This window comes from Falco peregrinus, chromosome 2 (genome assembly GCF_023634155.1).
Source record: "Falco peregrinus isolate bFalPer1 chromosome 2, bFalPer1.pri, whole genome shotgun sequence".
In the NCBI taxonomy this organism is placed as follows: Eukaryota; Metazoa; Chordata; class Aves; order Falconiformes; family Falconidae; genus Falco; species Falco peregrinus.
This window is the reverse complement of record NC_073722.1, coordinates 26,907,124-26,919,419: the sequence shown is the minus strand read 5'-3', so window position 1 is coordinate 26,919,419 and position 12,296 is coordinate 26,907,124. Positions and strand designations below refer to the sequence as shown.

The 12,296-nt window shown below is 38.4% G+C and overlaps 1 protein-coding gene across 5 annotated transcripts in view; it reads right to left on the bottom strand.

Annotated features, from left to right (window-relative positions):
* Nucleotides 1–12,296, bottom strand: part of SMIM14 (small integral membrane protein 14) — a 55,510-nt gene that overhangs the window by 3,600 nt on the left and 39,614 nt on the right. For 3 of the 5 annotated variants that reach the window (XM_027795008.2, XM_055797773.1, XM_005243200.4), the window contains exons 3-4: nucleotides 7,544–7,592; nucleotides 141–289 (exon numbers count right to left, since the gene is read on the bottom strand). In XM_027795008.2, the coding sequence (XP_027650809.1) occupies nucleotides 141–289; nucleotides 7,544–7,592 (198 nt within the window). Of the gene's footprint in view, nucleotides 1–140; nucleotides 290–7,522; nucleotides 7,593–12,296 lie in introns of those variants that run through there. The other 2 variants (XM_055797771.1, XM_055797772.1) reach the window with 2 other exon arrangements.

Below are 12,296 nucleotides of genomic sequence, written 5' to 3'. Positions count from 1 at the left end.
TTTGGTTTTACTGATTTTCATCGTTAATGGGGTTCCAAGAAAATAAAGGGGAAAAATGACTGTAAGATAGTCTGTATTAAAACAAAACACATCTAAGCTCTTGTAAAGTCTCTCTACAGGGTACTTGAAGATGCACTTACATTATGTGGGCTGGTTGGCTTTCCGGCTGTGTTGGATCCTCTCAGATTACTAGGTCTCAGTAAGAACAAGACAAGTGCAATCACCACCCAGGCCATCATTATCATGGCAAAGCTGATGCCATTGTCACTGGAAGAATTTGGTCCTGGCACTACAGACAAGGAAAACTCAAGTTATAGCACAGAGTGACAGCAGAGTTCTTTCCCCAAGGTGAAAACACAAATGCAACGTAACTCTCACAAAAAAAACCTGAAATGAGAATCTGTTTCATAAGATTTCGCTGGAATTCTCAGAATTATCATGAATATTTCTTAGTTCACATTAACTTCTAATGGACTGGAGATGAGAAACACACCCTTTGTGTTTAAGAAATCAAACTTGATGAAAAATATATTTATGTGGGCAAAAAACCCATCTGTTTTTGCCTCTAACAAATAAAAGACTAAAAAGATGAAAGCTTGGACTCTATTGTTAGACCCCCAGAAAGAAAACATGCTAAGTCTAGCAAGAAGGGAGCAAACTAATGGTTATGATTTTGTTTGCTACTCTTAAGTTATTTTATTGAGAGTTTGTTCAAACAAGTGTATCAACAAGCTAGATGTCTGTGACTGATCATCCAGGTCACATGGTATTTCTGATAGCATCAAGGAAAACGTATCCGTCAGAAGGGGAAAAAATGCTGAGGAGATACATGAAAAAGTGAAGCCCAGGAATACAATATAAAAATTTTACATCTAATTTTCATACATTCCTAGTTCCCAATGGCTGAGACATCAAAGTATGGAAATAAAACTGAGAAGATTCCCTCAGACTGGAGATGGCTGGTTAAGTCTTTTTGGATCAAGAAACTCTTGCAAATATCTGCACATTTGAAAACAACTTTTCTCCTCTGAAACATAATTTCAAATAATCAAACTGTAACTAATGTTGTCAGCTGAAGTATTAATCAATGTATAGTTTATTACCAATGGTACTTAAATGGCTCCATTTACAATAGTATCTAAAGACCTAATATCTTTGTTAATAATCTAGATGATCAATTAATGCAGAACAATTAATACAAAGCTATAATGAATAACCTTCAGAAAGAGAAGAGCTGTTCTATTTTATTCATCAAGTTGAAAACTTTAACATCCAGGGGCATTCCACAGACACACTTGTATCTGTCAGATTTTTCAGTTGCCTCAGCTCATTTGGATCCTGGTATGGAGTCAAGTCTGGATTCAGTATTGGTTGGAAGCTGTTCTTATTTAACATTTGCAAGCTAATTTACACCCAGTGAGCTGCTGGAGTATTTTTCTTGAAGGTTAATGCCGATATCAAAAACCCACCCTCATCACTGTCATAATGAGTAGCATTTTTAACAGAGGCTCTTCTGTTAAAATGGTTTGTTCATAACACAGCAAAGGGGCACTGTGGGGAAGCTTACAGCTATGCCATTCACAACTTTGCTGTTCTGTGAATTAAGACTGTATGAGTTGGGGCTGTTGGACTGATGTTCTTTACCAACATCACATGTACTCAAAAAAAGAAGAAAAAAACCTGTATTATAGAAGTTCATGCTTCTCACAGCACAAATACCACTCTTAATATGTATAAGCAACAGAAACTGTCATACAGCTCTTACCTTTTAAATGTCCCAAATACAGACATTTCAAAACTTGGGATGTGGCTAATGTAGAAGAATTTTACGATTGTAAGTATATACAATTACAGGTGCCAATTCTTTCGCAGATCTGAGTGAACAAATGGTGCTGTACACGAGGAGAAGTTACAGTGCAAAGAAAATAAATGAGAATGCTACAGCCTTTCATTAATTCATTAAACTGTCATATAATTGGTTCAGAAAGCATATGAAATTGTGCAGGTAAGAGTTCAGATCTGCAATTACGCTGAAGGAAAATACTATTGTTTATCAACATCATATATCAATATTTTAAATCTTGGATGAGCTTTATATATGCAGTCCAGTAAACTAACATATAATTCCGCATGAAAAGGACAACTGCTTTATTTTGGGGCTTCCAGGCAACGTTAATAGCTACCCTAAGATTACCTTCATCAGCACGTAAGACAGCCTTAGGTACCTGCTTTGGCACATGTGTACAGTAGAACACTGAAAACTGAGATCACCTGTTACACTGGATTCCCCATACAATGCAGAGAAACAGAGAACAGTCAGACTGCCTTTGGGAATTTTTGCTGAACCATAATGCACTTAAGGTCAGTGGTTAAACAATAGTTAGGGTAAGTAAACGCTGCTAGGTCAGCTCATGCTACAGATCAAGGAAGGGAGCAGAAGGAACCATAGAGGGAAACCATAAACATTCATGCAAAAGACAATTTCTTTCAGCCTGTGTTGTAATACAGTTTAGATGGAACCAAATGTGCTGAAACGTTCTAAACTAAGTTAAGCAAGACAGCAGCTGATTCAACATAGCTTGGCCCTGTACTACCTACTCAAAGCATGCCAGATATCAAAACAGCCACAACACTGTTTACACTATTCAAGAACTGTTAAACCCACATCTCTCACAAATGACCATGTGTTTTACTAAGGATGCGAGATATTTCAGAATCTGTTACTTTAACATCTTAACAGAAGGAGATGAGGATAAGTAAAATCTCACATAGCTGAGGTGAATCACACTTTTCAAAGCTTTGCATCACAAATCAAGAGAACAGACAAGAAGCTACTGGGAGCAATAATACATGGAAGGCAACAATCTTTTGCTACAAAGACCTCCATCATCAAGATCACAAAATAATCAGGTAAGACCAGCTTATGGATAAAGAACAGTTGAGTGAAGATCAACTGCTGATGGGCAGAAGAAAAAAAATATCTTATTTTTAAGAGTTCACAGCCACAGTGCTTTTACCTATAATTGATATTTTTGCAGCTAATCTAGACGTGGGTTTTTGATTCCTTGAAGAACAAAGGCTATCCTGTAAGAGCACCTGTGGGTGATATTTTCCAGTATTTCCAGATAGATACAAGATTGCCCTGTTCTGACCTCACAGATGAATATGCCACCACCCATTCTGATGGATGGATCTGTTTATTAGTCTCCAGTGCTGGGAGGTACAGAATGTAGCAGTACATATTCCTGTATCACTGAGTGACACGAAGCTTACAGCCTCTAACCTGCCTTTCCACACAACACCAAATCCAGCTCAAGATCTTTATTTTCAGAGTATCTGGTCCCCTCAGCTCAGCATACCTATACATCCATGCACTTCTGAATGAAGCCTGTGAGCAGTTCTGTCCCTGTGGTTACCTGGAATTTGTTTATACCATGGCTGAATTATCTCTGTGCAGGGGAAAGCTTTCTGAGGAGCTGGTCTGATAATTTGGGATGAACGTCCATGGGAGCTAATGATTATGGTGAATCCTATCTGTTGCTCCATGTACGAGATACAGTTCTTTGACTTGCTTTTTCCTATAGAAACAGAGACTAGGTCACATAAACTAGTCTCCTCCTGAAGAGAAATGGGAAGGGAAAAAAAAGTCTTCTGTGACAGATGTTTGCCACCTCATTTAATGTTCTACTAGAAGGCAGATGAAGCTACTAAAATTATGAGTTTGGTAAAAATAATTTCTAAAGATGAAAGGTCAACCACCTCCCGACCGTGCAACTAAAATCTCAAGAATACAATATTAAAATTAATAAATGTCTTTGTGAAATACTCCTTACAGGAACTTAGTTCTCCTCTTGAAGTGGTATTTTTCATTCAGAGCGAGATTGTACCCTAAAGAGGAAAGATTGCATTTCTTTTACTGTAAAAGTATATTCCATGTGGTGCTTTTTGTATGCCCTGTCATGATAGAAATACCTCCTTTTGGATCTTCAGCTTTTTACTGTATAACATCTGCATATGGAAAGGCAACAACATGCTCTCTGATTTGTGCCTTCTTTTCATGGTGTTTTTATTCTTGCCTGTCCTGTGAAAGAGAGGCAGGAAACTGTATGAAGAGAAGTTATCTTTCAGATGAATCGTGAGGAAAGGCAAGAACCTGTAGGACCTTCAGCAGATAATCCCTGCCAGCTGACACTTTCAAAGGCAGGGATAAGGAAACTGAAGAAAGCCAAAGACGACTTGAGTGGAGGAAGGGAGAAGGGAATTACCAGAAAAGGGAGGGAAGCGTTGGCAGACATTTCATGCTGTTAGGTTACGCTGCTGTGACTGCCCTCCATGAGTACAACTCAAGATGAATCACACATATGCATTCATTTTAAAATACATAAAAATCTGGGAGTAGATGACATTTGAGACAGTCATCTCTGACTATATTACAAGCTAGCAGAGTACTGAGAATAGTGTTGAAAATATGAATGTGGTAAATCCAGGTCACAACATCTGGGAATTGCTAGAACAGAGAAAAAAACTCAGGCAGTAGCTCCTCATTTCCTTTGACATGGAAGGCTGACTGTGAAGGGCCACCAGCCAACAGAGCAGCTCAGTACCAGCTGGGATCCTCCTCGGTCTGGATGAACCACTGATGTTGCAATTGCCACACACTTCAGAGAAATCTTCCCTGCTGCACTCGCATTAGACAAAATTCAGAGAAGAATTACTGCTCTTATTCCTCATTTCAACAGGAACTGTAAGATCTTTTGATTTGCTGAGCATAAACAATCCCAACAGAATATTAAATGTGTTGCATATTCAAAACTTGCAGCCCTTTTTCTCCAAGTCACCCACTAAAATGGAGGGAACAGTTATCAGACTCTGATACATGCTTTACTGTCATAGCAGATATTCTGACAGAATCAGCAGAAGAGCCATCACGCAGAGTGCCCAAATGCTCTCTGAAGTGGTGCTCATATCCTCTTGTATGTAGGAGTACAAATCCAAAAGCACTGGTCCTGACCCTAGCAGGAAACTCTCTGCAGGGTAGTCACTACAATATAATGGGGCCAACAACCATAAATAAGAATTTAGAGCTAATAACACAAAAATGCAAATGACGGAGCCTTGGTGCTACTGCTTTGATCTGGCTCCAAAAATAAAAAAAAAGATCCGAAACCAGGGGTTGAAAAAACAAAGTGTGCTCAGGAAGAACCAACACAGGGTGTTTCTGAGAACTTCCAGCTGGTAGCAACGGCACAGCACATGACGCTGCTGTGACACTGGCTGAACCACAGCCCTGACATCTTCCAAAACAAAACCACATACATCTCATCAGTTATTCCACAGCCTTGCAACTTAAGAATCTGTGTATGACAATATTCCCAGCTGTGCTTTCAGAAGGAAGACCAAATCCTGGGAATGAGCAAATGGGTGGGAGTGAAACAAGCTTCTTCATAGTGAGGTCTCGAAATGAGGAATCAAAGTCAGCAAGTAACAGGAAGTGGAGCTGTGGGACCTAGGGAAAAGGAGACCCACCTCAAACATAAGCTCATCGTGGTATACCTCATCAGAACAGGATGAAGCAATAGAGAGAAGACTGGCCCAGAATTGTTTTAATATGTCTCTGAAAACATCTCTAGAAGCTTCTCCAGACTCAATCTGTTTATTTTTGCCTTTGACTCCTGGGAGTCTTACAGAGCTCATATTGGCCCAAGCACAGAATCACAGAAGCATCACAAAATAATTTGACCAACAGCCAGTCATTGCTGTCATTGCATCAGCAGAAAAATACCTTTGTGGGAACTAAATTTAAGGCAATATAACAATGCAGGAGAGGATTTAGTCTATAATTTTTGCTTCGGTTTTTGAAACAAACCACTGGTTTGGAACAATTGCTGCCAAATTGCTTGCATCTGCACAGTTACTGCAATGATCTCTTTCAGGATGGAAAACTATTTGCCCCAAACCATTCACATCCCCACTCTACTGTAGCTTGGTATCGTGAAAGCTATCCTACAAGCTTTGTGCCCACACATGACAGAACTTACCCATTTATACAGTCTCTAGCCTAAGACCTTCATAAATATTGATGAACCAAGTCTCCCAAGGCTTGAGTGAGAATGACCTACCATCACTTGGTTCTGTCTGCAGACTAAAACTCAGAAAGCTGCACAGCCCGTCTGTACCTACTTATAATACAGAAAATATTCTGTCTCCTGTCACCTGCCTCTTTCTGTCTTCTGCATTGACTGTATTAAATAATAATAATAAAAAAACAACCAGACACAGAAGCCTAAGGTGTGGAAGACTAAAAAGTCTGCCCTAGGACAGATGCATTTGGGACAAGAGAGGTGCTGGAAGTCACAGACACACGGCGTAACTTGGAAAGACCATAAAGAAAGAGTAAAGCCAGCAGCACTGTTATGGCAGATGTACTCTTGTTTCAGGGGTTATCTGGGAAAGCTCATAGCTCTGAATGAATCGGGAAGGCACAGTGCAAGTCCAAGCTAGATGGCCATCTCTAAACACGTTTTACTGGGGAGTGAAGAGATAAGAACAGGAGACTGAACAAAGGCGTACTCTCTCCCCAAGATCCTGGAGATCTTGGCTCGCTGCTCCTAGACCTGTAGAAGACACAGGCAGCAGCAGCTCTCGCTTCCAGGAACACTGCTCAGGTGTTCCTGGCTCCATCCAAGCATTACAGTAGTCCTGATGCAGGCTAATTGAGTGAGTTCATATGCTCAGTTGGTAAAGCAATATAGGAAAACCAGATCCATTTCATTTTTATTTATAAACATTTGGCAATGCTCCCTCTAGACCATGGAAAATGTAAACAGAGCACCTCAGGACAAGCTTACGTGACTGCATAACCTCTGCACAGCTACGCTTCTCTGTAGATGCTGGCAACGTTTGACTGTCATAGTAATGCTCACTGTTTGGGAGAGGGTTTTTTGATGTATTTCACAGCAAATTTCAAGGAAGTGTACACAGCAGTCCCCTGCTTCATTAACTACACAGTCGCTAAGTCAACAGAAATGCAAGTCACAGTGTATGTCAACTTATCAGTCAGAGCTGGTGGGGAATCTCCTCTCCCTCACAGCAGAGTAGAGGGTTCACGGTACCAACAGTTGAAGTCACTCAGCCCTATCCACTCTTCACTGGTTTAGGCCGCTATAACTGTAAGGAGAACAAATAAAGCCCCCTCCAAATTTTCTCCTTAGGGAAAAATTGAAATCATCCTATTTGGAGGCTAATGGTAAGATTCAGTAATGCTTGGGGCCTGATCAGTGGTCACACTGGCATACTGATACCTACAGCCCTCTGACCATTGCTGCTTCCATACAATGCTTCCAATTTATAAATGTTCATCAGCAATACAGATTCTCAGAAATTACCTCCCCCACATAACACTTTTAGTACTGTAGTATTTGATTTAATGTAGGGTGTCCCTATAACATTAAATCAACTGCTGCGTTTTAAAGACCGGTCAGACTATATTTTAATTACTACTGTTTGTTTTACTTCCATGCACCTGATCTCAGTAGTTACTCACATTCCTGAAGGCATTCTGTGTCTGTGCAGTATGACTGGGATTGTCTCAGCTGAAACAAAAAAAGAAAGGCATGATACTTAGCAATAAGGCTCAGTCAGCTTTTACGGAAATCATGATTTAGTATAATGTCAGAGCACAAGTTCAAGATAAGGAAGGTTATAACTGATCCTTTACTGCATTGCATTTATTTGGCTTATGGTGTGTGAATCCCAGGTACAGAGGTAGTTTCTGAACACTATTTACATTAACACCTTTAAATCACCTGACTATAGTATTATTGCTTCCACAGAGGTCACAGTCACTGAATGCCTTTTAAAATTCAAGTTAAAAATCTGCAGCGATATAGACATTGTCATATACAGATATACTCTCTACACACATTTTGGGATTTATAATGTATAGGTGTTCCTACTGTTGTCTAGATCAAATACTATTAAAATACTCTGTGATTACATAACAATAAATGAGCAGACTGTGATAATGGTTACACACAGAAAAGCCAGATTAAATTTCAATATTTAAATTTAGCACTTACTATTTCTTCCACCTAAGATCTTTTTTTAAAAGCAGATTTTAAGATGTATTTTACTGTATTTTCTCTTTACTGATGGGTAAAATTTAAAATGCTTTTAGCAACTGTAATGACTATTTGCATTTACAGACTAGGTAAGCTTGCTAACTGCAAGAAGAGTCAACACTGGCTAACCTGCAAATCAGTATAACTATTTTACAGATGAGAGACTCAAAAAAGAAATACAAATATCACATTCTTTCTCAGGCACAGAGAGGTTAAATGGATGGGATTTAATCTGCTGTACTATGGAAACAGGTTCTATCCTCTGCTTAGGTAAACAACGCAGATTAATTACAAAGGTTTTGAAAAGTACAGACTTGTTATAATGCCTTGGTTAGAACTGACATTTGTTTTTTGACAGGTTTTATGTCACAGTGGTGTCACAAATCCCAACACTTCTAATCTGTTTATTATCAGTGTAAATATACAAATGTAAAAGAGGAGAAAAGATGATGTTTCTTATGAAAGAAATACATGAGTAATTTCTACAAACCTAATTTCCCCTTGTATTGTCATAACTGATTTGCTGTGTGTAGTCATAATATTATGCAAAGCACATCAAGGAAACAGATAAGCAATCAAAGGAGGAAGACATCTGGAAAAGTCTAAGCTTCTTCCTTTATCATAGTGATTTTCAATGACTGACGCACTCAAGAAAGAAAAAAATATAATTGGAGATTGATCACATTCATTCTTCCATTGATATATAAAGATCTCCTAGCAAATTTACTGAGACTAGAAAGAATTTCCTTAGGAAGAACTGGAAAGGCTGTGTTTAACCTTTCAGCTATTTCTATAGTTAAAAACAACAGCAGAGGAAATTCAAACAAAATACTTCTACTTACCTTACTAAAAAAAAAAGTATCTCAAACTATGCATATTTCCTGCCCTTCTCATACAGAAGTAAAAGCTCACTTTATTTTCAAACTTCGGAAGTCATTCTCAAAGGGGAGGTTTTACGTTAGCCAGAGTATCAATTTGGAATATCTGACACAGAGATTCATGAACTGGGAAAACTGGATATTGCTATACCCACATTTTAAAGAGACTGGCAACATAATTATCTTCTGTTTGCATATGGGTTAATTCTGGAGGGGCCTTAATTTATAATCCCTACTCTGTAAAACACAGTTTACAGCTATTCTTCAACACGGAATGATGCCTAGAATTAAAATGAGTATATGATCAAAAACATCATACAAGCATATAGCATCTAGTTATCCCACTGTCCCCAGGATGGCTAGTACTCATACAGCTTACCTAGCTTGTTCAGATAGGCAACACTGCCTTGGGGCGTTCTAGGCACAGTATTAGTTATCCTTTAAGTGTTACACTATCCAAATACAACTTTTTTAAACCATGCAATTCACATTTCCATAAAACCCATCTCAATAAATGGCACATGTACTTTTTGTTGCTGTTAACATCCTGTTCCTTCACCTGCCTACAGACGGACTTCAACTCCTACCACACAAAAAAAATTTATGGAGCTCCAGCTTTGACTGACAGGAATACGTTAACCACCAGAGAAGCTTGTTTAACAGCAGAAAGATGTTCTGGCTACAGCTATGCCTTTCTTGAAAGGTGGTCCCAGCAGTGATCATGATCACACCATGTTTTGTCATTCACTATCACCTTGACCATTTTTTTCATGAAAAGTCTACACACTGTCTGGTAATGCTGCTGATGTAGGAAGGCCACCTAGTTAACACACAGTATGTATTAAATCCCCGAGTGCCCAGAGGGTGCACTCAGATACTGAGTTTTATCCTGCGGGCATCCCTGGTGACTTCTCAAAAGAAGGACAGGCTCCAAGACCTTAGAATTAAAAGTACTACTGGAAACAGCAATGGTGGAAATATTCATCAAAGTAAGCAAGCAGTCTTAAGAAAAATACCATTAGGAGTTGCTCTACAGACCTCTGCTGAAAAAGTGCTCTTAGATTACAACCTGCCAAGATGGAGAAAAGTCTGCATATGTATGGAGGAACAACGTACAGAGGAACCTTTACAAAGTAGAGAGCCAACTGTACTTTGTCTGATAATGGGTCTGTGCTTTCCAGAGGGCTTGAACAACAAATACTCCATTTTTTTCATGGGGATTTAGAAACTAGATGTACAAAGCAGGTTTAGAAACCTCAAATTATGTTGTGGAACAGTTCGAAAAGTATGAAAAAAATACATTCTTTCAATATCTCAATGAAATTCCTCTAAACTGAAAACAATACATAATCATTTAATCATGCAGATTTAAAGATCCCATCTAAAAAATATTACACTTCATAGTCTCTGCTACATTCATATCCAGCATTACAAATATTTCTTAACTATTCCAGGTAATATAAAAATTCCTTACAAAAAATACTTGTTCTGGAGAAGACTGTCAGAACCGGACCACCCATAGACTCAAACAGGGTTTAAGAAGACATAGATCACATGACAAAAAACACACTCAAATATCTTCCCATGCTCACTTCCCTCCTGACCACAAGCCCATGCAAAACCTCAGTAATCCATGAGCAGAAGCTCTAGGATGGCTCTGTAGGAGCCAGGTAACAAATCTGTTTATAACAGCTCAGTGACAGGCTGCATACTGTTCTCCTGGGATGAAACATGGCAGATGACTGAAAATGAGCAGAAGTAAAAAGAGTTTTTTCTCAATTCACTTGGGTGAACTAGTTCCTCAATCTGTAACCCAATACAAATCTGATCCCTTGAGGTCACTCAATTAGTCAAAAGATGAGAAACGATTCTGGTACATGTATGAAATGCTTACATAAGCCGAATGGCTGGGAAAGGTAATGGCTTTTGCTGAAACAAGAATGCTCCTTCTACCAATTAGCTCTCTCTTGATAACGACACCCTTAAGGAACATAGCAACTGGTGGAAAAAAATTGAATGTGAGACACTTAATCGTCAGGTAATTGAAAAAAGAGCAATTATCAGGGACTAGAAATAAATAGTCCTTTGTATTCAGATTTTCTATTCTGATGTGGAGGGGGAGTTCAGATGAAAGTTTGTAGAATAATAGTAAAAAGTTGAATCAGACCTTCCCTCTTTTCAACAAAACCCTCAGAAAGGCTTTTCTAACACACCCAGTGTTTTCCAGACGAGGAACACTACAGAGCTGATGAGAAAATCTGAACAGAGAAGCAATTCTTTGAATACATTAACTCTTACATACTTAAAAGCAATTGTTATTAATGGTGGTTTTGGTTTTATTCATATTTCAGAGATCCTTGTGCTGTCAAAAATGTGAAGTTAGTGGGAGATTAATAGTTGACTGCCTGATTGGGCACCTGCTCAAGTCAGCAACAGCCTTTTCATGTTTTTCAGTATATTCTGCAACAGACCCTTAAAAAACACAGAAATTAGATGTGTGAAACATCAGGACTTAATTCAAAAGAAGGAGAGTGAAAAATGTTGCAAAACTGAATATTTACAGTAATTTTTTTTTAACATTTAAATTAAGAGGATTATATCTTCTTTAGTTTGTCATCCAAATACAATAAATGACTTAGTGCATGTGAGCCAAAATATGAACTAATTTATCTTTTATTGTCCAAAAGGAAGTAAACACAAATTGTAAACAGTATAAAAGCTAAAAGGGAGCTAAAAAGGCTTCAAAATTTTCAGTTTTAATGCACTGCAAACTTGCAGGCAATACAAGTAAAAATACTAATTATAAACGTGCATTATTTAAAATACAACTGTGAACTTTAGTTCCCTCCAAGTACACTTAAAATCTTGATTAGCTTTACTTAAAACAATTTAAATTAATAATCCCCAAACCACAAGAATTCTTGGCCAATACAAGTATTTGGTTTCTATGAAGCCCCTAATAATTTCTTGGAACTGGGAGGCACCAGTGGCTGAATTACACCAAATCAGTATCCACTTACCGATGTATTTTGAAAGTAAACCCAACACAATGCTAAGAAAAAAAGAAACTGAGTTACTTCTAGTGGTAAGGCAGAAAAGGGCTTTTCCTCATTCTTTCCCCGGGGCACTCAAATTTTGCACTGCAAAAATAAAAAGAGCACATTTCAAATGGCTCCTAGTTCCAGTCTGAAATAGCTCTTCCTTCTTTTTCATCTTCTTTCTAAAGACAGCTTTCAGCCCTCGTTCACACTAACACAACAGTGTTTAGATCCTGCTCCTCTGACACCATCTTTAACAT